General features: G+C 47.2%; 2 protein-coding genes across 4 annotated transcripts; both read right to left on the bottom strand.

Moving 5' to 3' along the window:
- Nucleotides 1-542: 542 nt before the first annotated feature.
- LOC146672381 (uncharacterized) lies at nt 543-1,608 on the bottom strand. The gene is made up of 2 exons (XM_085405334.1): nt 1,517-1,608; nt 543-1,389 (listed from the first exon to the last, which is right to left on the bottom strand). Exons 1-2 carry the CDS (start codon nt 1,606-1,608, stop codon nt 543-545), a joined length of 939 nt encoding a protein of 312 aa, XP_085261460.1.
- A 1,990-nt stretch (nt 1,609-3,598) lies between these two features.
- Nucleotides 3,599-27,263, bottom strand: LOC146672382 (serine/threonine-protein kinase WNK4-like). Of its 3 annotated transcripts, none has more exons than XM_085404980.1 (24): nt 27,124-27,263; nt 25,245-25,663; nt 19,161-19,333; nt 16,916-17,136; nt 16,671-16,828; nt 16,504-16,592; nt 16,201-16,420; nt 15,909-16,121; nt 15,587-15,767; nt 15,290-15,486; nt 14,697-14,770; nt 14,410-14,545; nt 13,992-14,108; nt 13,735-13,890; nt 13,574-13,628; nt 13,297-13,407; nt 11,957-12,510; nt 10,186-10,228; nt 10,009-10,106; nt 9,812-9,860; nt 8,441-8,888; nt 5,822-6,012; nt 5,597-5,691; nt 3,599-4,071 (listed from the first exon to the last, which is right to left on the bottom strand). In XM_085404980.1, exons 2-24 carry the CDS (start codon nt 25,614-25,616, stop codon nt 4,069-4,071), a joined length of 3,954 nt encoding a protein of 1,317 aa, XP_085261106.1. In that variant the 5' UTR covers nt 25,617-25,663; nt 27,124-27,263; the 3' UTR covers nt 3,599-4,068. The 3 variants fall into 3 exon arrangements, with proteins under 3 accessions (XP_085261106.1, XP_085261108.1, XP_085261105.1); XM_085404982.1 differs by having other exon boundaries at nt 5,845-6,012; nt 15,587-15,770; XM_085404979.1 differs by having other exon boundaries at nt 15,587-15,770.
- Nucleotides 27,264-27,315: the final 52 nt, after the last annotated feature.

Raw genomic sequence — 27,315 nt, forward strand, 5'->3', positions numbered from 1 at the left:
GCAGGCATGAAAATACAGACGTACAACTTGTAGACTTGTGTTACTTCTATGTTTGGTACGTGACAGACGGTTCAGAGTTAGAAAGCTGTGGCTCAGAACTTTTTGTTCTGGTACAGAATTTAAACCCTCACATGAAGCAATAAAAGACCCAAATATTACATAATACAAGATTCAAGATTCTCTATTCGTCACATGCATAGTTATACAAGTATAACACGCAGTGCAATGTAACCTGATGTACATAAATCAGTATCACGTCACCTGTGAGCAGCGAGAACAGGTGAGTCTGTTTATATTAATAACCTCCACAGAAGTTAGCAGATTATGAACAGGTGTCTGAACCACTTTAAACCCAAATATGCTTCTGATACACTGAATGAAGACGTCAGTTTAAACCTGGTGCTGGAACATTTCTAAATGATGATTCAAGTCCCTTCATCATGAAGCTGAGCCTCAAATATAGAAAAATTACTTTTATCATTTCATCTTCATCTTTACACTAAAATGTCCACAAACATGTCTAACACAAGCAGCACGTATCATCATCTGAAAGCTTCAGGTGAACATTTCATCCTGCTGTTGTCGATGGTGCAGGCGTACTGCTCCTGAAGATACTTCCTGTCAAATTTCGCTCCAGTAGAGTGATCACTGAGACAACCAGAGAAGTGAAGAGTGGCTTTAAACCTGGAGGAGAGGAGCACCAGGGACAGAGCCAAGGTCACCACAGAGAACGGGACGCTTTCATATTCCCGTCCTGGGAGGATGAACGGGATGACGATGCGGTTCCTTCCTGGTGGGCCGTGTTTAGCTGAGAGAGACTCAAAGCGTTTCCACACTCCATCATCATCTCGAAGAGGGCTAACCGTGATGTTTGGGACCATCTGTGCTCCAGCTTTCTTCAGTGAGTTCCAGTGATCTGGCAGGTTCACAGGTCGATGTTTGTCATCAGAAACTGTACAGCTTTCTTTATCGTTACAGTAAAAAACTCTGTGCTGAGGCCTCAGTTTTCCTGTAGCGATACCGTACGCTAAACCAGAAGTGACGCAGTTCCAGGGAGGATACAGGAGCACGTCAGTGATGGTGGGCAGAGGCAGGTAACAGCTGGCTGGGATCATGAAGTCTCCGATTGATCCATGAGCCATAAAGGTGATGTGAACATCATCGCTGTGGTTCTTCTTCTCCTCCTCATCAATGCGTTTCTTCAGGAAGTCAAACACGTCTGTGAGTTTGCTGAAGGCGTCAGACTCTGAGTTTTTTCTCAGCCACTGCAGGACGACTTCATCTGTGCAGCTTCTCATTGCCAGCTTTGTCAGCCTTTGCCTTTCATCACAGCTGCTCAGTCTGTCTGCTCTGTAGTGTTTAAATACGCGTAACCTCTGAAACAATCTTCTGAAACAGGAATTATGGAAAAAACATTTTAAGCACAAAAAACATTTAATCTGTCCACAGATGGATCCTGAAACAAAATAAAGCCAAAATCTCCTCGTTTCATTTCACTCTTTGCTTCCAGACTTACTCCAGTTCCTCGTCTCTGTCCATCTCCTCAGAAGCTTGACTGTCTTTAGCGTTGTCCTTCAGGCGCTTGCTGTGGTTAAAAATCGACATCATGTTGGTCAGATCTCAGCTAAATAAATATAGACTCTTGGTTTATCTTCAGTATTTTAAAAAGTTTGCAGTGAAAATGATCAGAGTTCAGTTAAAGATAATTTCGTTGCTAGGCAACAAACACTCTTTGCACACCGGTGTCCTCAAACTGACCGAAGAACGTTGCTGCGTCATAGACGTCGTTTGTTTGTCTGATTCAAACCTCAATAAAATCCCAACAACAACTAGCTGCTGTTTGTATTCATACTTCATGTGCATCACCTGCTCTCAACGGCTGGTAAAAATGTTGATGACATTTACACCATAATGTATGAATGTCCAGTGATGGACCAGCCTGCTCATCATGTGGACAAACTAACAAAGGAACTTTTCAGAAAGACAAAATATCTGCTTACCTGCTCCAAAACGTCTGCTCTGACCCTGTGCAGTCTGTAGAATAGAATAGAATAGAATAGAATAGACCTTTGGTCAAGGCACGCCACTATGCTGCAGGTCTCTGATTGGCTGAAGTATGGTAAAGTACCTGGACAGGTACCAAATGAAAGTAAAAACTGAGTGGGGAATCCCCAAATGTGATACCAAAAGTAAAAACATGACTCAGAGTTTTAACACGATGAGATCAGCAGGACCTCAGAGCTGCCGTCACATTCATGAACACGAAGTCGGGCCTCTACACCAACGTGACCTTATGGGTTACATCTGCCCATCATTTAATAGCCCCTCCCACAGCCACAGGTGTCAGTGGCTCCAACCTTGGGCCCACACCGTTCTGATGAACCCACACCTGTTTGCTCCATCTTATTTCTGTTTCATGTGGTTCTTTGTTTTCTGCTTTGGCTGTGAGAAATACAGACTTCTGTTATGGATTTAAAAACATGATGTACAGATGCTGCTATAAGTTTGTTTACAACAACCACTGGCTCAGCAGATGGCCCCGCCCCTCCCTGAGCCTGGTTCTGCCGGAGGTTTCTTCCTGTTAAAAGGGAGTTTTTCCTTCCTGCTGTCGCCAAAGTGCTGCTCATAGGGGCTCATATGATTGTTGGATTTTTCTCTGTATGTATTATTGTAGGATCTACCTCATAGTATAAAGCACTTTGAGGCAACTGTTGTTGTGATTTGATGCTGTATAAATAAAACTGAATTACATCTTTATTCTTTCTTTTCATTTCTGTTTTTAAAAGGTTTTAAAAAACATGAAGCAATCAGCTATCGTCTCCATGTCCTGTTTTATGAGGAGCAATAAAAAAAGGTGAGACGTCGCCCTCAAGCCTGACCTTTGTATTTATTCATTTTTATTATTATATTCCATCCATCCATCTTCTTCATCTGCTTTATCCGGGGCCGGGTCACGGGGGCAGCAGCCTAAGCAGAAGAGCCCAGACCTCCCTCTCCCCAGCCACCTCCTCCAGCTTATCGGGGGAACACCAAGGCGTTCCCAGGCCAGCCGAGAGATATAATCTCTCCAGCGTGTCCTGGGTCTGCCCCGGGGCCTCCTCCTGGTGGGATATGCCCCGAACACCTCACCCAGGAGGCGCCCAGGGGGCATCCTTGTCAGATGCCCGAACCACCTCAGCTGGCTCCTTTTTATTATTGTATCATTTATTATTTTGGAACAGCTGTAAATGATTTGCAGGTCTGTGGGTCTGCTTCATTAGTAAAAAATTTGTATGTCTTTGGTTCATAGCACCTCTGCAAGCACAGCTCAGGTTGACATAAGAGTCATGTCAAGACACAGAGGTCATGACCTCCCACCACCACCAGGTGTCACTGCAGCTGCTCTAACCTGGATCAGCAGGCAGAGCGAGTTTCTCATCTCAGCATCTCTGATGCAGGAATCCTGCTGACCCAAACAGCTGGAAATCAGCTGATTACTTCACTGTAACGACGTCACTCTGACCTTTCAGTTTGAAAAGAAAAACATCAGCACATCGTCAGACAGGAAACTTTATTTAAGACAAATATGAGGAGGAAAATCTGGACAAACTTTCTAAACTGGAGCAAAAAAACAAAACTGTTAAAATTCATAATTTCATCTCTTCATGTGTCCACGCGTTTAATCTCGGAGACGGCGTCTCACACGGATTCATCTCTACATGATGATAGATAAGGCACATGGTCGTCCAGACACACAGACCGTCCTCGGCTCGTCCTCGACTACACGAGCGGCAGTGGAGGTCAGAAAAGTTTCCACACTCATCACAACAAAACTCATAAAGTTTAAAAGGTTTGCAGCAGATTCTATAATCTCATGTTTGTGGGCGCAGCTCATCACTTGACCCTCAGCTTCTCTTTGAAGCCGAACAGCTGCAGCTTGTTGTCTGATGACCTTTGACCTCTGAGGTTCAACCTTTCTTCCTAAAGTGCTGAGAGGTTCACTTCAAACTACGAGACATTAAAGTATTGCACTGCGGATTACTCTTCATCATCACCGTGATCATCTTCTCATCTTCAGCAGCTCCTCACTCACTGGAAGACAAAGGTCAAAGGTCAGTTAAATGTGATGGTCATGAACGTAACGTTTTCAGTGAGAAATGTTTCCTTGTCATCATCAGCTGACTGACATGTTTACATAACGATGAAAGTAGCACCGCTGACTAACAACAGGCTGTCAGTTCCACCATCATTGATCATTAATCGTGTTGATCACTGATCAATGGCTACGAGCTGAAGAAAGGCTGCACTGTGAGATGGTGACAGGTGGAGGCTGTCTCCTCGGTTCAGAGATGGAAACGTTTCTCACTGCACTGGGCCCCGGTCTGGATGGGCCTGGGCCCCCTTTCCCTGGCGGGTCGCGGAGTGTGGGAGTGCCTACTGGGGTCAGCGGGGGAGCTGGCCCCAGGGAGGGGTTACCTGCCCCTCCCTTCCTTCTCTCCCCATCTCCAGCTGCCTCTCTCTTCCCGCTCCACCACAACCACCCACTCATGCAGGGCCTTGGAGTAGGGGTATGTCACCAGGGTGCAGAGGAGGCTACCCCCCCCCCCCTCTGTCCCCTTCTGGCTGCCTCTGCCTCAATTTTATCCCACAACTTAGACATTCACATTATTCACACTCTCATTACACATACATATAGGATCTTGGGGGTGGGCACGATACACGGAGTCCAAATTACCATCAGGGTGTACACCTCACCCCTGGCATCGTTGCTCACCTCTCAATGTTAAATACACGTAGACATTGAGGGCTAGCAGGAGGGACCATGCGCTTACCTGCTGCTCTCTGGCAGGTAGCTCCATGCCCTCCTGGGTTTTAAATGCACCTTAGAACACACATGCATCAACACTACAATGAGCGGGTGGAGGGAGGTTTGGAGTCTTCTCCCACCCCCATTCTCTGCGGCCTGCTGGAGCGGGGGGGCTAGGTGGAGTTGGCCGTCCGACTGCGGTCTGGAGTGTGGGGCCTCCCTGCTGCTGCGGAGTCGGGGTGGTCTGCTTCTCCCCACCGCAGGGAAAAGGGTAACACCACCTGGGTCTGGGTGCAGTTCTCCCCTCCAGGGACAAGGGTACCTTGACCCGGTTTGTAGAGTACGCTTGGGGAGTGTGATCGTGTGTACAGCGTCTCTTTATGTCTGTCTCCACGTTGGTTGAGTGTGGAGTGAGTGCATATGAGAGCATGAGGGTGGGAATGGATGTTTGACTCTGCTGGTCTGTGGATTTCGCCTCTGGAGGCTAACAACACTGCAGTAAAACTTCCTGTGTGTAAAGAAGTGTTTTGCTGCAGTGGCGTCTGTGGCTCAGGACGTGGAAAGATACTGAACCAAGTTGCGCCGATGAATCCGTCAGAGTGATAGTCAGGTTAGAGGTGTTTGTATGAATGTGTGTGTGGGAACAAAGTGTTACGTAAGGACAACAGTCAGCTGCTCATAACCGACTTCATGAGAGTGAAAATAAGACACGAAGCTCCAGATGTGACTTGAGCCTGATGGTAAAGTTTTAAAGACTAAAAACTAAAGTCCAGATTTACTGAACTCTTCCTGACTGTCTCAAACACTCACCATGCCGCCGTGCTCGGGGGCAAAGGTCACGCCTTTCCCTGCTCTCTCCTGAGATCCACTGCTGCTGCTGCTGATCGAGGTTCTCCTCATGATACCTACACACACACACACACACACACACACACACACACACACACACACACACACACACACACACACAGATGATTCAGTATTAAATGACTTCCATTAGTCTGTTATTCTGCAGGCTGCCAGGAGTCCTCCCACCTGCAGGGGGCAGCATATCCAGCCTGCGAGAGGAGGGATTGTTTCCAGACATGGAGAGGCGCCGCTGCCGGCTGTTCAACATGGCGGCGGGAGGAACGATTCCAGGGGGCAGGACTTTCCCCTTCCTCCGGTACAGCTCCTCGATCTCTTGCTTCTGACTGACCTGCAGGTTCTGCACCTCCATCAGGTGTCTGGGAGAAAGAAGGAGGAGTTAGAAAAGGACTCAGGAGACATAAAGAACGATAAAGCAGATGTGTGTTGGAGACAGACTGGACACCATTTGTCTTATTTCTTTCTGTAACACTGAACCTGGCGAACGACGTCCATGTAGCAACGAGTCAACCGGAAAGAGCCCTTTCTGACTCACTTTTAAGTTTCAATGTTGAAATATGAGTCACCGTATGAAGGATGGTGACACCTGCTGGCCAAGTAACGTCACTGCATTTGTAGTGATGGAATAATAATAATAATGGAATAAATGGTAACCCCAGAGGTGAAGGGAGCCACCAGGCTGAAGAAGGAGTCCTATCAGGCTTGGTTAGCCTGTGGGACTCCGGAGGCAGCCGACAGGTATCGACAGGCCAAGCGGAATGCGGCTCGGGCAGTGGCTGAAGCAAAAACTCGGGTGTGGGAGGAGTTCGGAGAGGCCATGGAAAAAGACTTTCGGACCGCCTCGAAGAGATTCTGGCAAACCGTCAGGCGTCTCAGGAGGGGAAAGCGGTGCTCTACCTGCACTGTGTGTAGTGCTGGCGGAGCGCTGCTTACGTCGACTGAGAAAATAGTCAGGCGGTGGAAGGAATACTTCGAGGACCTCCTTAATCTGACACGTCTTCCGAGGAGGAAGCAGAGTCTGGGGATGAGGGGAAAAGCAGAGTCTGGGGATGAGGGGAATAACCCGCCAATTTCCGGGGGCGAGGTCACTGAGGCAGTTAAACAACTCCTTGGTGGCAGAGCCCCTGGTGTGGATGAGGTCTGCCCCGAGTTCCTGAAGGCTCTGGACGTTGTAGGGCTGTCCTTGTTGACACGCCTCTGCAATGTTGCGTGGAGATCAGGGGCAGTACCTGTGGACTGGCAGACCTGGGTGGTGGTCCCCATCTTTAAGAAGGGGGACCGGAGGGTGTGTTCCAACTACAGGGGGATCACACTCCTCAGCCTCCCTGGGAAAGTCTATGCCAGGGTGCTGGAAAGGAGAGTTCGTCCGCTAGTCGAACCTCGGATACAGAAGGAACAATGCGGTTTTCGTCCTGGTCGCGGAACACTGGACCAGCTCTTTATCCTCTCGAGGATACTTGAGGGTGCATGGGAGTTTGCCCAACCAGTCTACATGTGTTTTGCGGACTTGGAGAAGGCATTCGACCGTGTCCCTCGGGGTGTCCTGTGGGAGGTGTTGCGGGAGTATGGGGTGTCTGGCCCATTGCTACGGGCCATTCGATCCCTATACAACCGTTGCAAGAGCTTGGTTCGCATTGCCGGCAATAAGTCGGACTCGTTCCCGGTGGGTGATGGGCTCCGCCAGGGCTGCCCTTTGTCTCCGATTCTGTTCATAATTTTTATGGACAGGATTTCTAGGTGCAGCCAAGTGGCGGAGGGCTTTCACTTTGGTGGCCTCAGACTCTCATCTCTGATTTTTGCAGATGATGTGGTTCTGTTGGCTTCATCGGGTGAGGGCCTCCAGCTCGCACTGGAACGGTTCGCAGCCGAGTGTGAAGCAGCGGGAATGAGGATCAGCACCTCCAAATCTGAGGCCATGGTTCTCAGCCGGAAAAGGGTGGAGTGCCCACTCTGGGTCGGGGATGAGTTCCTGCCCCAAGTGGAGGAGTTCAAGTATCTCGGGGTCTTGTTTGCGAGTGATGGGAGAAGGGAGCCGGAGATCGACAGACGGATTGGGGCTGCAGCTGCAGTAATGCGGACGCTGCACCGGTCCGTCGTGGTGAAGAGGGAGCTGAGTGTAAAAGCGAAGCTCTCAATTTACCGGTCGATCTACGTCCCTACCCTCACCTATGGCCACGAGCTGTGGGTAGTGACCGAAAGAACGAGATCGCGGATACAAGCGGCAGAAATGAGCTTCCTCCGAAGGCTGGCTGGCCTCTCCCTTAGAGATAGGGTGAGAAGTTCGGCCATCTGGGAGGTGCTCAGAGTAGAGCAGCTGCTGCTCCACATCGAAAGGAGCCAGCTGAGGTGGTTCGGGCATCTGACAAGGATGCCCCCTGGGCGCCTCCTGGGTGAGGTGTTCCAGGCATGTCCCACCGGGAGGAGGCCCCGGGGCAGACCCAGGACACGCTGGAGAGATTATATCTCTCGGCTGGCCTGGGAACGCCTTGGTGTTACCCCGGATAAGCTGGAGGAGGTGGCTGGGGAGAGGGAGGTCTGGGCCTCTTTGCTTAGGCTGCTGCCCCCGCGACCCGGCCTCGGATAAAGCGGATGAAGATGGATGGATGGATGGATGGTAACCATGGAGAACCAGAAACACTGCGGTGTGTTTGTATGTTGGTAAATAAAAGTAAGGAGTACTTATCGACTCGTTCATGTTTCAATGACTAAACATCCAGATCAGCAGAATCATGAACCACAAATGAAAAACAAATTCATTCATTCATTAAAAGAAGATTTACCAATCACCTTTCTCGTAGTTGCTGTAGCTCCTCCCACATCTCTCCATTCTCTCTGTCAGAATCGTCAGAGCTGTAGGTCGCAGAGCGACTCCGTGCTGTCCCCTCCCACAGACTGACGTTCAGCCTGCGGCCTCCTCTCCTCTTCCTCTCCTCCTCCTCCCTCCTTTTCTGGGTGCCCTCCTCCTCTCTGCTGCTCCTCTCCTCCTGACCTCCCGGGTTGGCGTTCTTGTTAATAACTGGGGCGAGGGTCACTGTGCTGATGCTGCTCTCTGATCCGCTGCTTTCTGTGCTGCTTTCCGTGTCACTCTCTGATTGGTTCTTCCTGGGAGGAGGCGGGGAGTGAGCAGTGGGCGTGGCCTGACTGATGGACCGTTGCTCCCGCTGGGTGGCAGCCTGACCATGTTTAGAGGGCGTGACCTGGAAACGACCAACGGTGAAAGCAGAAGGTTTCTCCGCTGCAGAAATGAGAGAAGAAGAAGAGTGAAAGGCAGCTCAAGACTCATCAGGTGTGCCGGTATGGATGATTTTTATTTTATTTAAAAAGCTGTTAAAACGCATCTTTTTAACCGTTAGCATTTTATTGGTCAGAGTCTAAGCTCCGCCTCTAAACTAGCCAGTCAGATCTCACAGTTCCTCTACATGTTAGTGTGGCGTTCAAAGCACAAGGAGAGAATCTGGACACATCTCTTTTACGCTCTTTAGAAATCAGATTTACATTAGAACCCTTTGAAGCCTCCACCCAACACTCTGAAGTGGACTTTGCTGTGGATTTCGCCTCTGGAGGCTAACAACACTGCAGTAAAACCTCCTGTGTGTAAAGAAAAGTTTTGCTGCAGTGGCGTCTGTGGAAAGATACTAAACCGAGTTTCCCTCGGTTCCTGCAAGTACGACCATTAAATATTGGTATTTATGGCTCATATCTGGGATTTTTTTCTTTCATGTTTGCAGTAAGTAGAAGATCAGAAAGCGATGAAGACCACCAACATCATCCTGAGTGAAGCATTTACAGGTAATTTCATCTGTGCAGTTATTCTTGGTGGGATGAAGTGTCTGCTCGTCTCCATATTTTTATTCTCGGACTTCAGATCGAATCGTGTGCAGCCCCTCAGTTCATCGTCGGAAACCCTGGACTTTGTCCTCTCTGAAAGCACGGGGGCAGCACACAGCTGTGCTCACAGTACAGATGTGCAGTGGAATAATGTGGAAAGGATGCAGCTCAAAGTAAATGATCCTTTATTTTTAACACCCATGCAGACGGAGCGTGATGTTGTTGTTACGATTATGAAATCATTTCAGTGATAATGACCTGCGAGTGTCTCTGTATGCAGATGATGCTGTCTGAATATTTGCCTGTTTCTTGAACAGAGGTGGTTCATACCTTCGTGTATGGGCGACAGTCTGGGTGAAGGAGAATCAGGCGGGAGGAGCTGGGCAGGAGGAAGAACACGTTACTTTACTCTGATGTCTGTAGTTATGCATGTCGTTCACACATGAAAAATGAAACCATAAACACCATCAAACAGCACAAAATCCCGTCTTAAACGAAGCGTCTGACTGACAGAAACAGTCTCGTACTTTTTTGTTCAGAGTCGACTGAGGAGGGGACGAGTGACGGAGCTCTCCTCTGTGACTGGGAGCACTGGTCAAGCTGGGAGCAGAGGCAGTCACTGAACCTGAGGACCAGTTACATAAAACATCAGGTTTCAGGTTCAGTGTGGTCTGATGGCACTTTGTGACCTCATAAGTACTCACCATGAAGGGGCGGAGCTGAGCTGAGCTTCTGCTGGACTGGAGACTGAAAGCAATGACAGCATGTTTCAGGTTTTTGTGTTCCAGCAGATTCATCGTTCGTCTGCAGGTCGACATTTATGACTGCTGACCTCACTACTGCCTCACTGCCTCAGAAACCAGTAAACACAGATTACCTGCAGTGTTTCTATGAACTCAACAAACACCAGAAAACACACAAACTGTGTGTGTGCAGTTTGTCCCACAGTGTGCTGCAGCTAAAGTCCAGCTGCTTATTTGACAGGGACAGAAAAGACAGAGAGCTACGTTCACTCAGAGATGGAGACAGATAAGAAAGGAGGAGAGGAAGCAGAGAGCTTAGAGTCACAGGAAGGATGCTCGTTTAAAGCTCACATGGAAGTGTTGTTAAATCTGTACGTGTCACATGATGTTTGTTCATAAAGCTGCTGCTAAACAGACTGACTGTTATTTAAAGGCTGCAGGTTAGTGCAGGATGAACAGGTGAGTCTGCTGCACAGTGGCTGTCTAACATGAAGTTAACATAAACAGTGTGCTGTCAGTGCAGAGGATGAAATCAGCCTTGATAGCTGTGAGACATCTGGATGGATTCAGGTTTGTAAATCCACAGAGAGCAGCTGAAGAACATCTGCTGAAGCTCTCTGTAGAAATGACTGCGAGCTTGATTCTTTCCCCACACTGAGACACTACAGCTGATTTTACTTTCCCCACCTGCTGAACCTGAGGTTTCTTTAACCTCTTCCAGACTCATTTTCCTGTTTAGACACAAAGTCCACAAATCGAGGCAACAGAAAATAAAGATTTCTATTCTCCTTCTCTTTCTCTGCTCATGTTCTACTTAACTGATTCAAGCTGAGTACGTTCACTATAACAATAATTAGACTGAAAGTTTTCATTCCCACGTACTAATATTATTTTATTTTAACATATAATATAACACAGGGTTCAGTTAGCTTTGCATAAAACAGGTGGTAGAAACGTCCTCCTACTCTGAGCACATTTCTGAGCCGGTACTGTTTTTACTTTGAGTACAGAAGTTCAATCTGTACTTCTACTTTAGAGATGGCACGATACCACTTTTTTATGTCCGATACCAATATCATAAATTTGGATATCGGCCGATACCGATATAAATCCGATATAGTGCATTTTTAATCAATAAAACAGTTTTTTAATATCTTGCTGCTTTTTGTATAAGTTCATACTCAAGTTAAAAACAAAAAACACTAAAGCTATTCTGTTATACCTGTATGTAAAAAACACACTGCACCCAAAACATTTCATAGTTCAGCAAAACTGATGAATCTAATAAACTTAAACCTGCTCCATCCTCCCTATTCTGGTATTTTAAAGAGTAAGCAACCTAATTAATAGGCCTCTAAAACTCCCAGCAAAAAAATAAATAAATAGGGAACCACCCCCCACCCTCCACCTCGTGATGCTTAATCGACGTAATCAACTTTAATTTGATGCAGTGTGAAAAAAATGCCCAGAAATCAATTATTTTACAAGAATAATTAAATATACTCAACATCTTTCTTCAACAGAACTGCACAGATGGTTCCCAAAGGAAGAAGTACTATAGACTACTAGGGTATATTAGACTTAACAGTTACTATATACAGTAATGGACTTCTATATATTTTACATCAGATTAAAACTCCATATATCGGTTGTTAAGCTTAACGCTGGAAGTACACAATGTCTGGACTTTAGGTACTCTGGTACTCAGGTAAAGTCTTGTTTCACTACTCACCTGTCCTTGCTCCTTCTCTATCTGAGGTGAGTCTGGGATCCGACTGGGCAGTGCCACCACCTGCTGGCTGTCTGAGGCAGAGCTCGTCTGTGGTGTGGGTAGGGGATAGGCTGGTGGAGGGAAGAAAGGAGGGGAAAATGGTGTGTGGCTTGGATGGTGGAGCTGGGGTCCAAAGGATGGAGATAGTGGAGGGGACTGTGTGGCCTGGGGGGTGGTAAATGGGGGGCGGGGTTGAAAGCCCTGGTTTGGGGCTCCAGGTGGGGGCATGAAGGTCTGGGCTACACTCATAGCCAGAGAGAGCACGTTGGCCAGAGAGAAGAGAGACTGCTCAGGTGAAGCCCACTGAGGAAGAGGAGCTGAGGAAGAGGAGGAGGAGGGGGTGTGGAGCGAAGGGGTACTCTGGACTCTGTGGAGACTGGGGGCGGGGCTCTGGGTGGGGAGGGAAGCAGTGTAGGTGTAGTAGGGGTGAGTTGGGAAGTGATAATGGGGACCAGGAGAGGGCTGTGGTGCAGAGGAGTCCAGGTGGGGGTGACTGAGGGGCTGATATGAGGAAGCTGGAAAGAGAGAGAAACAGAAGGAGCATTAGCTACGCAGCCCAGTCCAACCCAGTCCAACCCAGTCCACGCAGACTGGTGATGCTGGTTTTAGTCAAGTAAACTTTTTAATACTTTCATGTTCTGTGCTGGGGTGTGGATGCACTCAGCCTAGCATAGCACCAACAGTGAACCAACACCATCAAAAGAAGAAGAAACATTTCCAGACACCTTCAAAGCAACCTGGAAAGTTTCTTTGGTAAGTTAAGGTCTGAACTTGTAGTAATGCTCGTGTTCTCCCCTCAGAGGCACACAGCAGATTTCCCTCTGACTCAGACACATTTCTAAATGTTTTAAAGGCTTGTTTGAAAGTTCAGAGGCTCTAAAACATTTCCCTGAGGAACCCCACGAAACACAACCAGAGGGCCTCTGTCAGTGTGGTGAGTTACTAATGTGCCATCTGCTATTTTAGCTAAATGTGTGTAGGGATCAGGTAATAATGTTTTTCTTGTACAGCTTTATTATTTTTATTTTTAAGCACATTATCGAGCAGATGTGCGATTAAGTAACTATGAACTAAAACATAATTTTTTCCCATTTTCCAGAAGAAGCATTCAACTTAATTAAAAACAGAAAACATGATGATTCAATCAGGTAACATCTAAATGAAGTGTTCAGAAGGCCCTGGACACTTCCCTGAGGGACTCCTTTAACCACTGGAAGGAAACACTGCATAGCCACAAAAATGCCTTAAAGTCACAATGAAGCATTTTTGTGAATGAATGATCTGATAACGTGCACACCTACCTGAAGACGTGTGAAAAGACTGTGACCTCAGTGATCTAACAGGGGGCGTGGCTTCAGGGTCAATGGAGAAGTCGGCTCCTTTTAAAGGAGGGGGTTCAACACTGTCGATATCTGATCGTGAAACAGATTTGTGGATTAGGGTGGGGTCAGTGAACATTAAGCGATGAGAGTTACAGCAGCGTTTACTTCATATTCTTCATGTTTTCCCTAATAATCCGTCTCCCGTTCTTCTTCCCATCGTCACCCCCCTCCCACACTTCTATCGGTCCCTTTTTACCGGTTAATGAGGACGAGGACAGAGTTCTGGAGAGGCCGCCTCCCAGCAGGTTCATCTGTAAAAACATTTTCATGCATTTAAACGTTTCACACACTAAACATGCAGACTGTGGGGATCATGTTTAACTTTGATGTGAAGCTCATCAACAGAACTTCACATACCGCACTTCCAGGCAGCGTGGAGGTGTTTAGGCGGGACAGCCTATCAGAGTCTGCCTGTGGACGATGATGCATCACCGACTCCGCCCTCTTGATGATCTCATACATGCGAACTATAAACCCATCCCGCTCTGACGGCAGGATGAAGTCTCTGTGGAGCTGAGAGGACAGTGAGCACAGGTTCAGCTGACTTATCGTATCTAACAGTAATCATCTGAACCGACGCCAACGCTGTGCTCTGATTGGCTGACTGTCCTCACCATCACTGATGCGATGTCTTCTGGATTGTCTCCATCCAGGTCGAACTTAAACGTCACCATCTTACTGTCGTGAGTCTGCAGCTGACACTCCACCACTCGGTCCACCATGTCTGACACCTGTACACACACACACACACACACACACAGACACACACAGACAAAAACACAAACACACACACACACACACACACACAGACACACACACACACGCACACAGACACACACACACACACACGCACACAGACACACACACAGACAAAAACACAAACACACACAGACACACAGACACACACACAGACAAAAACACAAACACACACACACACAGACACACACACACACACACACACACACAGACACACACAGTGTTTACACACCTCATGTTGTTCTTTAGAGGTTAAATGTTCGCACGGCGACTCACCCCTGTGATTCGCAGACGAGCTCGCGCTCTCCTCCTGAACTGTTTCGCAGCTGCTCTGTTTGCGATGTCCTGACTGCTCTTCTCTGATTGGCCGTCATTGCCGTCACTCAAACCCGAGGTCACGTCAGAAACGTAGCTGCAAAACAAATGTGCGTTTTTACCACCTCTGTGAGGACCAACCCTAGATTTAGGACACTTTGTTTTTCAGAGCAACATAAAGTATCTTAAATGTTCTTTAGGAGCATTTAATGTTACTGCAGGTCCTCGTATGTAAGCGTGTGCATTACCTGTCCGCAGGTGAGGAGAAGCCGCAGACTGATCCATGTGATGTTTGCTCGGCACTGTGGGACACAGCGATGCTCTGTGGGACACAAACACAGATCCAGACTGAAAAGAAGCTTCTCAGCCAGCTTAATCGTGTGACGCCTTCTGTGACATCCTCTAGAGGGCGACAGAGAAGCTCGTGTAAAACTAACCCATGACAAGCGTCACACAGACGTGTCTAAGATAATCTCATCGCTCTGTGCTGACAGCTGGCTGTACCCACTTTATCAAAGGTCAGTGAACAGTACCCTGCACCCCTGCTGGCAGGTCGTCTTAGCAACAACAAACCTTTGAAGAGATTTTACTAAATTTGATTGGTGGTTTAATACATGCAGTTTTTATTCCTGGTGACTGTTTAAAGTTATGACCCTCCCCGTTTAGGCTGCTTCAAGGAGGAGAAGACGTAACTTCTCTGGTTTCGTCCTAATGACATCATCAGGAAACAGCGGCCACACTAAATCTGAACGCGTGTGTTGCATGTGTGGTCGCTCAGATCTGAGAGTTGTGAAGGAGGGAGGAGCACAGCCGCGACAGGAGCTCCTCCTCCTCTGCTCACCTTTGGGAAACGCAGCACGGGGAGGGGCGGAGGTTTGGCTTTGGATAGGAGCCGAGTCACAGGGGGAGGAGCGTCAGGTCGAGGGGCCTCAGGTCGAGGGGTTTCCTGGACCACGGGTGGAGGTGCAGGGTTTTTGACTGGAGGAGGCGGAGCTTCAACACCCGAGGAACTGAAGGAGAAGTCTGTGTCACAGTCGGCTGCAGTGAGAGGGCGGAGAAGCGTTAAAATCTGAAGGTGCAGAGAAACGTGAACTAAAACATTTAACGATCGACGATCACAAACGAACAAACGCCTCACAGGTAGCTGACGACCACGAGGCATGTCTGGTAGTCTCGTCGTCCTCGTCGCCGTCTCCTCCCATCCTGCTGGACATGCCGCTGTTCCCAGAATCCACCGGACTGCTGCTCAGCGACATCACCAACGACGTCATACCTGTGATGGGAGGGGCTTTTTTCAAGGCAGATGTGGTGGCTGAATCCTGCTGTGAAATTAAAATGGAGGAAGGTGAAGATCTTTAATCTTAAAATTACGTGTTATTGAAAAACATAAACTGTTCGATATTCAAAGATCCGGACTGCAGGTGTAATCTCTGCCAGCAGGAGGCGCTGTTTAAACACACCTTCCCATCAGCTGTGTTTGTGGCTGGCTTCTTATTGGACGTTTCAGATGCCTGGGGGTCAACCTCCTCTTCAATCCCTTCTTTCTGGTGTTTGAGCTTTTCCTCCTCCAGGCGGCGCCGTTTCTCCCGCTGGCGCTTTATGGCCGTCACCCGGTATCTGATCGCCTTGGCAATCACCTTATAGTCTGCTTCGCACACGAACCCCAGCACCACCTGTGACACAGAGACACAGGTAAGACCACCTGCCAACTGGTGTCATGGTGTGATGCCACCTGTGCGGCGGTGCGGGTACCATCTCCTGAGCCACCTCCTCGGGGACGTCCTTGTACAGCTCGAACACGAACTCTATGGCGTTATGGTCTTTATATTTGCCACAAAGCTTCTTGTTGTCGTCCATCCGCAGCCAGAGTTTCAGCGACGTCTTCGAACCATCGTCTTCTTCTGCCAGTTCCACGTGGACGCCCAGCTTCTCCTGGAAGAACCGGTGATCCAGCAGGTCCTGAACTGTGAACCTGAAGGCCAGAAAGACAAACAAACACTGAGTTTTCCTGCTGTTACCACAGGCCGTGAACTGCCCACAAACTCGTGGCATTACCTCTCACTGCTCTTGGTGCGGATGCAGCCCTCAATGATCTCCCTCAGCTCTGGGATGGTCACTTTGGAAAAACTCTCTGGTTTGATTCCCTGAGAGACAAACAGGAAGTCAAAAATCTGGGCATGAGGACATGAAGTAAAACGCGCTAAGCGAGGGCGGGGCCTTACACTGGTGACCTTGCGGTAGATCTGGCCAGCGTTCTGACACTCAGAGTATGGATACTCGGAGGTCGCCATCTCCAGGATGCACATGCCGAAGGCGTAAATGTCCACGGCCTCGTCGTACTTCTCCTCATACATCTCTGGAGCCATGAACTCTGGAGTTCCTGAATGCACCACCAGAAAAACCATGAAGCAGCTTTTTGGGCCCACTGACTTTCTGAGGTCATGGAGGGTTACAGACTGTCTCTTACCAATCACACTCTTAGCGAACGAGGCCTTCTTGAGTGTGGCGAGGCCCAGATCTCCGATCTTGACGGAGGCCGTGGGCCCGGTGATGAAGATGTTGTCACACTTGAGGTCTCGGTGAATGATCGGGGGGCAGCGTGAGTGCAGGAAGTGAAGCCCCTTTAGGATCTGGAGGCTCCAACGCTGCAGCAGCTTCAGTTTCATCTGACGGAACCTGCGCAGGTACCTGGACGAGTTTAAAGAAAGACAGACGAGATCCAAGAAGTCAAATTAGGATCAATAAATAATTAGAATAATAACTTTATCTAAATAGCACAAAACACGGGGTTACAAAGCGCAGCTGGACACTGATGATAAGTGTACATGTTAAAACTTACAGACATTCATTCAACGCGTGGTTTCAAACTGCGTCAACAAATGAAGGGGAATGAATTAAGGAAACGCTAACCTATAAAAATGAGTTTTCAGCATTCACTAAAACACAAAGTCAGCCAACCTGATAGTCTGAGGAAGGCTGTCCCACAGCCTACAAACTGCGATCATCTCTGGTTTTAAAATCAGAGGGAGGGACAGTCAGAAGGCCCTGATTGGACGATCGGAGAGGCGGGCTGATCAGGTGTTAGAAGCTCAGCTACATAAGCAGGGCCCATCCATGTAGAGCCTTATATGTCAATAACACAATCTTAAATCTGAATTATACTGGAAGCCAGTGAACGGAGGCAGGGATTGGTGTGATATGTGACTGATAGCTGGTTTTCTGCTTTCTGAACTAATTGGAGATGAGCTATGGAGAGACGCACGTGAAAGACGCAGTAATCAAGATGTATACTAAAAGTTCAAGATGACTGACTGGCAGTAAAGGTTTGATTGTCACAATATTTCTCAGATGAAGGAAACAATACTGGCTAACCTTTGAGAGATTCAAAATTCAGGCGGTAATCAAAAGCGATAAAAAGCAGATGATTTGATGTTATTGGCGAGGGGCCGATGTACTGATAAACGTCCTTAGAGAAACTGTCTGGGCCGAGCACTAGAACCTCGGTTTTACCAGAGTTGAGATGGAGGAAGTCAGACTACATGCAACTAATAATGGCAGAGAAACATTGAAGCAAGAGAGGCTGTTGACATATTACAGTGTGTCATCTGCATAGCAGTGGTAGGAGACTCCATTAAAACCACTGATTAGTTGACCCAGAGGTAACATAGACAAAGACAACAGAACTGGTCCAAGGACCGAGCCCTGGGAGACTCCACTGGTGCAGATGAGGACACTGGTTAATATGAATTCTGAGGAATCTGAAAAGTATAAAGAAACCCATTTGAGACCAGTACCAGCGATGCCGACCCAACAATCTCAACGAGCTGACAAGAAACAGGAAGTTTGGAAATTGGCCCAAAATTGTTTAAAAGAGTGGAGGAGGTTTTTTTTAGTACAGGAAAGACACCGGCTGTTTTAAAGTAATCTGGGACACAGCCAGATGTAAGGGACTGACAAGAGAGAGGGGCCAGGGGGAGGTGCACATGTGTGAGGCTATATCCAAAAGATCTGTTGGAGAAGTGCTTTGACCTCGGACAACAGAACTGGGTAAAAGCCTTCAGGTGGTTGAAGAGGCACGGACTGGGTGTGACCTGATATTTTGATCTTGCAGGTGAAGAAACATTTTCCCAGTTATTAGCAGACACTGGAGTAACAGCAGACTGAAGAGGGTTAGGATGTTTGCTGATGGTGTCAAATAACAACATCGGATTAATCTTTGTTATCGTTACTCACACTAGTAAAATAAGATGTTGGATGAGTGTGACTAATAACTCCTTCATATGGAGATAGGAAGTCTTGTTCCATCTACCTCCAGGTTTTCTGCACCCTCTTCTTTGGTGGTGGATATGATCACTAATCCAGGGGAAGAACTGGTAACGGATTAATCTGACTTTAAATCTGCAACACGATCCAGAATTCATCAGCATGTATTATTTAACCAGTAAACTGAGTAAATGGTAAATGGCCTGTATTTGTACAGTGCTTTACTAGTCCCTAAGGACACATCCAGGTATCCACCCATTCACACACACATGCACACACTGGTGATGGCAGCTACATTGTAGCCACAGCCGCCCTGGGGCGCACTGACAGAGTCACTGATATCTGAAAAATTAGTTGTTGATGTACTACGGTGAGAATCAGCATCAAGTTCCCAAATACAGAGTGTTGAGGAACTACAGAAGAACCAAATGTTCTGGTTCTGGACTCACATCTTGAGGGTCCCGGACGTCATGAGCTCCGTCACCAGGATGGTGCATTTGTGTCCCTTCAGCGTCGACTTCCAAGAGTCGTAGAATCGGACGATGTTGGGATGCTGCAGAGCTTTCAGCATCTCCACCTCCTCGTTGAAGCGCTGACGCTCGGCCTTGTTCAGACGGTGAGTCTGTTACGACACGAACACATGAACATTTCCAATCATTCGCTCGTCCGTGAATTCAGAGATCAGATCGGCAAAAAACTCCCTGAAAAGCCTTCAGCTAATCCAAAATGCTGCAGCAAGAGTCCTGACAGGGACTAGAAAGAGAGAGCAGATTTCTCCTGTTTTGGCTTCCTGTTAAATCCAGAATTCAAAATCCTGCTCCTCACATACAAGGTCTTAAATAATCAGGCCCCATCTTATCTCAATGACCTTGTAGTACCATATCACCCTATTAGAGCACTTCGCTCTCGCTCTGCAGGCCTACTGTTTGTTCCTAGAGTATTTAAAAGTAGAATGGGAGGCAGAGCCTTCAGTTTTCAGGCCCCTCTTCTGTGGAACCAGCTTCCAGTTTGGATTCAGGAGACAGACACTATCTCTACTTTCAAGATTAGGCTTCAAACTTTCCTTTTTGCTAAAGCATATAGTTAGGGCTGGACCAGGTGACCCTGAATCCTCCCTTAGTTATGCTGCAATAGACGTAGGCTGCCGGGGGATTCCCATGATGCATTGAGTTTTTCCTTTCCAGTCACCTTTCTCACTCACTATGTATTAACAGACCTCTCTGCATTGAATCATATCTGTTATTAACCTCTGTCTCTCTTCCACAGCATGTCTTTATCCTGTCTTCCTTCTCTCACACCAACCAATCACAGCAGATGGCCCCGCCCCTCCCTGAGCCTGGTTCTGCTGGAGGTTTCTTCCTGTTAAAAGGGAGTTTTTCCTTCCCACTGTTGCCAAAGTGCTGCTCATAGGGGGTCATATGATTGTTGGGTTTTTCTCTGTATCTATAAAGCGCCTTGAGGCGACTTATGTTGTGATTTGGCGCTATATAAATAAAATTTAATTTAATTGAATTGAATTGAATCAATGAGGCGGCTCTGACGCAGCTTCGCTGTGAAGGACGCTGAGCCCTCGTACACTAACAGATCTGCTGACAGGACAACATACGCTTCTCACATCACTGCAGAGCATGATGGGAAACCAGCACCAAACACACACACGCCGTCTGTACGACGCGTTTCTTTGGTGTATATTTAATTTTTCTGGTTCACACACACAAGAGCTGTGGCACCAGTCTAACCATTAAACAGACATCAAATCGCACCAAGACATACAATTCAAAAAGTCAAATAAATTACACGCAGATTCAGATACTGAAAAGCAGTAAACTAAAAATACAATATTACAACAAAATAAATAAATGGGACAAGAATACATTTAAAAGGAATAAACTCACAATAAATAAATAAAGTAATTAAAATAATAAAAATACAGTTAGAAATATAAAACAAAATGAATGATACAGGAACAATAAAAGTCATAAGATTTAATTAAACATTTACAAATAAAATAAATGAAATATTTAATGAAATAAAAAATAAAGAACATGTAAATGCTGATTTTAAACCTTCTTGTTTAGACACTGGAGGTTACACGCGTAACCCTGGCTCTGCGTCACAATCAATCTACTCACCACGATTTTCACAATAAAAGCATGAAAATAAAGGACCACTAAGAAAATGTTTATTTGTGTGTGATCTCAGAAGCTGACCAATCACAGGTGAGCACGAAGGCCAGGTGAGAGTGCCTGTAATAATGACCATAAACACAAAGCAGGAAGTTCAGCACAGAGTTGATCTTTGACCTCTTTGCCCTGTGTGTGTGTGTGTGTGTGTGTGTGTGTGTGTGTGTGTGTGTGTGTGTGTGTGTGTGTGTGTTATCAACAGCCAGCAGCTGTCCGTCCAATCAGATACTGTGTACGGTACAACAACGCGCTGAGTCACTGTTAACCCTTTATCACACACGTGCTGGTCTATGTGTCCTTGAGAGGACCGGGCCCCGTGTGTTTTTCACTCTATTAAAGATGAGACGAGAGGACGAAGGACGAGGAAGACAATGGTTTTTGTTGAGCCTGACTGAAGTAGGAGCTTTAAATCAGTCATAAAGTGTTTTATAACCTCACACATAAATTCCTCAGGACAGTCCCTTCGTATTAAACTTCATGCTGTCCTGACTCAGAGCTGAACCTTAAACCACAGACGCTCTCATAAAAACCTAAAAAGACAAACAAACCAACCTTACACTGATCTGGTCTGGGACCAGAGGTCTGCAGGCTCTGATGAAACCCGGTGTGTGACACTCAGCTGTGTGATATTCAGCTCAGCAGGTTTGCATAAACGTTCACTGAGGGGAGAGTCAGTGCTGCTCTGACATGACTGTGCACAGCTGTCCTGCCTGCATGTGTGCAGCAAACGTGTGCTCAGCCTTCATGGCTGTGAGCATGCTGCTCCTTTACTCACAGTCTGAGTAACAGCCAACAGGGGCACGCTCCAGCAGACACAGTGGACTCTTCCATTCACACAGCAGATGTGAACCACAGCCTGAGATTAAAGGAAAGAGACACGGTGACGTGGAGTTCCACCTGGCTGTCACATCACAGTCACTCTCAGTGTCATTGATCTTTCTGAGGTAACTTCACTAATTCCTCCAAACCATCAACGAGCCCATTCCTACAAGACTGCTGGGAGAAGTCCTGCCATTAGAAAGCAGAGCTCTGCCTCCGTGTACACACCTGTGCTCATAGTCCCAGACACACCTGAGCGATACGGACGCTCTGTACCTGAGGACAGCGAGGGGCGTGGCACCTGGATGTGGAAACATCTGTGTGAGCTGTAAATGCTTTGACATTTGTCTTGTTGTGTGAGTCTACCGGAGGTCACTGAGGGTAACAGCCAATCACAGCAGACTTTACATTCACAACCATGAGGATGATTTCATGAAACTGATGTGCTGCACGCCACCTCTGCCCCCTCGTCACACTTTCGCATCCACAGCACCTTTACTACAACAGCACTGACAGAAATACACGGTTTACTTTCAGAGGAACAGGTTTTCTTACTGCAGCGCAGTGAAGCTCTGATATTTACTGTGAGGTCGGAGCAGGTCATGATGGTGACACGAGCGCTCCTACAGACTCAGGATTCAATCGCGTTCACAACGACACGCTGCTGACGTCTCTGACTCGCTTGGAACCGATCTTTGACCTTTACTGTGAAACACTTAAGTATCTGTATCAAGCCTCCATGGAGAATCCTGGCTGACCTGTGACCTCTCAGGAAGTCTCATTTAGGTTCAAAGTTACTTTATTTAGACTTTACAGAGAAATGATGGCGTTTGTCGTCACAAAACACACCTATGTGAACCTGACACACACATGTTTGGTCATCAGGCACGATGAGTCTAATACAACAGTTCTTATTAAGTTGAGTGAGAGGAACAAAGCTGTTTCCATAACGCCTCGCCCTGCATCCCGCAGAGGATGGAGCCATTATTAGAAGTGATAAATCCTCTGCACCTGTTTAGAGTCCAGGGAGGCTAAACAGGCTGCGACTCACCTGTCAGACGGCAGAGGTCTGAGCGAACCATGCCACCAAACGAGTCAAATCAGAAACAATCAAATGATTACAGGGAGTGCAGAATTATTAGGCAAGTTGTATTTCTGAGGAATAATTTTATTATTGAACAACAACCATGTTCTCAATGAACCCAAAAAACTCATTAATATCAAAGCTGAATGTTTTTGGAAGTAGTTTTTAGTTTGTTTTTAGTTTTAGCTATTTTAGGGGGATATCTGTGTGTGCAGGTGACTATTACTGTGCATAATTATTAGGCAACTTAACAAAAACAAATATATACCCATTTCAATTATCTTGGACGCGTATGATGGAGCATTGTCCTGCATGGAAATCATGTTTTTCTTGAAGGATGCAGACTTCTTCCTGTACCACTGCTTGAAGAAGGTGTCTTCCAGAAACTGGCAGTAGGACTGGGAGTTGAGCTTGACTCCATCCTCAACCCGAAAAGGCCCCACAAGCTCATCTTTGATGATACCAGCCCAAACCAGTACTCCACCTCCACCTTGCTGGCGTCTGAGTGGGACTGGAGCTCTCTGCCCTTTACCAATCCAGCCACGGGCCCATCCATCTGGCCCATCAAGACTCACTCTCATTTCATCAGTCCATAAAACCTTAGAAAAACCAGTCTTGAGATATTTCTTGGCCCAGTCTTGACGTTTCAGCTTGTGTGTCTTGTTCAGTGGTGGTCGTCTTTCAGCCTTTCTTACCTTGGCCATGTCTCTGAGTATTGCACACCTTGTGCTTTTGGGCACTCCAGTGATGTTGCAGCTCTGAAATATGGCCAAACTGGTGGCAAGTGGCATCTTGGCAGCTGCACGCTTGACTTTTCTCAGTTCATGGGCAGTTATTTTGCGCCTTGGTTTTTCCACACGCTTCTTGCGACCCTGTTGACTATTTTGAATGAAACGCTTGATTGTTCGATGATCACGCTTCAGAAGCTTTGCAATTTTGAGACTGCTGCATCCCTCTGCAAGATATCTCACTATTTTTGACTTTTCTGAGCCGGTCAAGTCCTTCTTTTGACCCATTTTGCCAAAGGAAAGGACGTTGCCTAATAATTATGCACACCTGATATAGGGTGTTGATGTCATTAGACCACACCCCTTCTCATTACAGAGATGCACATCACCTAATATGCTTAATTGGTAGTAGGCTTTCGAGCCTATACAGCTTGGAGTAAGACAACATGTATGAAGAGGATGATGTGGACAAAATACTCATTTGCCTAATAATTCTGCACTCCCTGTATTATTATTATTTATTAAACGTGACAAACTTCATCTAATATTCTCTGTTAGACGGTATCAGGAAGTGACACGATGCAAACAGGCAGACAGAAAGATGAGAAACACTGGATTCCTCAGCAGCTGTGCTGGCAGAGTTTAAACAGGTCTGTTTTCATCCACCTGCTACAAGTTTATTAACACTTTAACTGGATTATTCTGACAGAACGAGCTCACAGATGAGTAAAGCGCTGCAGTGTTTGGGAGTATGTGGCGTCTACAGCTGCTGATAACGGTGAAGGTAAAGTTGGGAGGCAAACCCATCGAAGCTCACCTCCGTTTATCTCACAGGCGTGCCGCGCCCTTCGGCAGTATCTATGGGCGTCTCCGGCCGCCAGCTTGCTTTCAGTTAAACAGAACCAGCTCGTCTAACGTCGTTTCACACCAAACGCCGAGCAAAGCTTCGCCTCGTGTTGCTCGCACGTTTACAGTCGCCGGTCTGTTTGTGGACACAAATGTTCACCTGTGACGACCAGCGAAAGAACAACCGTTTGTCCACAAACAGGGAGACGTCTTCACCCGGCCGCGGCGAGCTGGCACCGACACCTGCTCAGACTGAACGCCGCAGGAGGAGCACCCCGCGACCCCGACCCTGGACCTCGCTCTGACTGACGATAGCCTTAGTTTGATGCTCTCAGCAGTGCCGCGCTTTTTTGGGGAGTTATTGCAGAAATGCATCTTGGGAGTTGTGGCCAATCATGTTCCTGTTAGTTTTACAGATGGGTCACTGTCAGAAGGCGTGCTCATTAGTGCCGGTGTGTGAACTCATGTCGATGATGATGATGATGAAGAGTCTGAGAGCGTGCAGCTCGCTCAGCCCTGAGGACGGAGGCGCGTCCTCGCAGACACAAACTCAGGTGTGTTAAACATTTACCAAACCTAAAGGTCCTCATTCTGAGCCAATCAGAGCTCACGGTCTGAGGCATCAGCCAATAAAAGCATAAAACCGACCTCAGAGCTCAAACACACAAACTGACCTGAGATAAGAAACAAACAAGTACAAACAAACGATTATTGTTGTTTAGTAAATAATAAAAAAAAATCTTTACTTTTACCACTATTACTGTGTGTGTGTGTGTGTGCATGTGTGTGTGTGTGTGTGTGTGTGTGCGTGTGCATGTGTGCGTGTGTGCATGCGTGTGTGTGTGTGCATGTGTGTGTGTGTGTGTGTGTTACCTGCAGCTCACACCAGGCCACCTCCACCGTGGTCTCGGTGTCGAGTCCTTTGTAAACCGCCTTAAAGGATCCTCGTCCGATCTCGATGTCGAACTTGAGGAATCGTCCATCGGGCGATGAAGCTACCGCCTGTGTCTCTGCTTCGTCGCGCTCTTCCTCCTTCTGTTGCCATGGTAACACCTCCCTGTTTGACAGCACCGCGGCCGCCTCCTCCCCAGAGTCCGAGCTGCCGTCCTGAGGCTTAACCGCAGCATCTGATTGGCTGGCGGGGTCGTCCTTCGATGTGGTCACGTCCGACTCCTCTTCATTCTCTTGTTGTTTTTCTTCTTCAGGTCTTTTTTTGCTGTCGCTGTCAGGGGTCCAAGGCAGCATCCTCCACCTGTGTCAGCTGACTGGTGGTGATGTCTGAGTAGGAGGAGCTGTGGGAGGGTCGATGGAGACACGAGATGTTAAACATCACCATGACGACACACCAACATACAACAACTGCATAACCTGAGCGTCACACAACATACGACCTGATGAATCGGTGCAGCATCGACTCATTTAAACTTGTTGATCCGATCAGTATCAGAGGGCGTTAATGAAAAGAATAACAGGTGCAGGGGCAGCAACGACACACCCCCTGAAACAGGAAACAGGTGGAGGTCGCTGACACTTCCCCTCCTCATCTGACTGCTTTTCACCAGATGTGCATCTGGCTGGGGTCAGCGTGAGGCCATACCTGCAGCCTATAAAGGGCGTCCGTCACTTCCACTTAACCCACCAGCAGGACCAGTATCTGCTCCTCTGTGTAAGGATGAGCTCTGCCGGAGCCACAACATGACCTCCAGCAAGAACACTCTGAGCACCGTCACAGACTCCATGAGGGTGGCCCGAGGGCCCGATGTGAGCCCTGTGCTCCTGCCCAGCACCGTGGAGCCTGACGGGCATGTGCCACAGAGTACCAGAGCTACCCTGTGCTTCTCACAGATGTGTGAGCAGCTTCAGCCTGAGCACACGTGACAGACGTGAAGGGTCAGGAGAAGCTGAGGAGAACGCTACGCTGCCTGTAACATCGTTCAGAGACTTGATGGCAGATCAGTGATGGTCGGGGGAGGCGTATCCACGGAGGGACACCGGTGTAGCGGGTCCTGCGTTCCTCTGGTGGAAGACGTGTGGAGGACGAAGGACGTGACGGGCCCACACGCTCGTCTGACCTAAAGCTTGCAGAACATCCGGGACATGATGTCTGTACCTCAGACAGGAGCTCAGACCGGGTCCAGATCTGAGAGGAGGTCCTTTAGCACGCGCTCGCCCCGACGTTATCATCATGTACATAAAACACGAGGCCACACAAACTACTCACTTGGTTTTACTTTGGTCTGATTTTTTAAAGAAACTTCACTGAAGTTTTATATACATACATACATATATATATAGTATATATACATATATATATGTATATATACATATATATGTATATATACATATATATGTATATATACATATATATGTATGTATATATGTATGTATATATACTATATATATATGTATGTATATATACTATATATATATGTATGTATATATACTATATATATATGTATGTATGTATGTATGTATGTATGTATGTATGTATATATATATACTATATATACATACATACATATATAGTATTTATATACATACATACATATACTATATATATGTATGTATATAAAAAATGTTACTGATTTTGTTTTCTGCGTAAATCAAGTAAATAAAGTTTATTCGTATTTCGTTTTGATATTCTACTTTTTAAAGCACCTGTTTTAAAATGTTTGAAGCACAAAGGAAGTTGTTTACTTCATAAACTATAATACAGTGTGTGTGTGTGTGTGTGTGTGTGTGTGGTACTCACGCTGTGTGTGCAGCAGCGGTCACTTCATCAGTCTGACGCCGCAGAAGCAGAAACAGAACAGCAGGTGTTTCAGAGCCGGACTCTGGAAACAGCTTCAGCTTCTCGGAGCACATACGTCATTTCTGCGCAGGCTGCACGCGCTGCAGAAAGAGAGTGTGAGCACGAGCTCTATCAGCACAGCACAGGCGGCAC

This window comes from Rhamphochromis longiceps, linkage group LG4 (assembly GCF_057381845.1).
Source record: "Rhamphochromis longiceps isolate RC_006_pf linkage group LG4, R_longiceps_female_GT1.1, whole genome shotgun sequence".
In the NCBI taxonomy this organism is placed as follows: Eukaryota; Metazoa; Chordata; class Actinopteri; order Cichliformes; family Cichlidae; genus Rhamphochromis; species Rhamphochromis longiceps.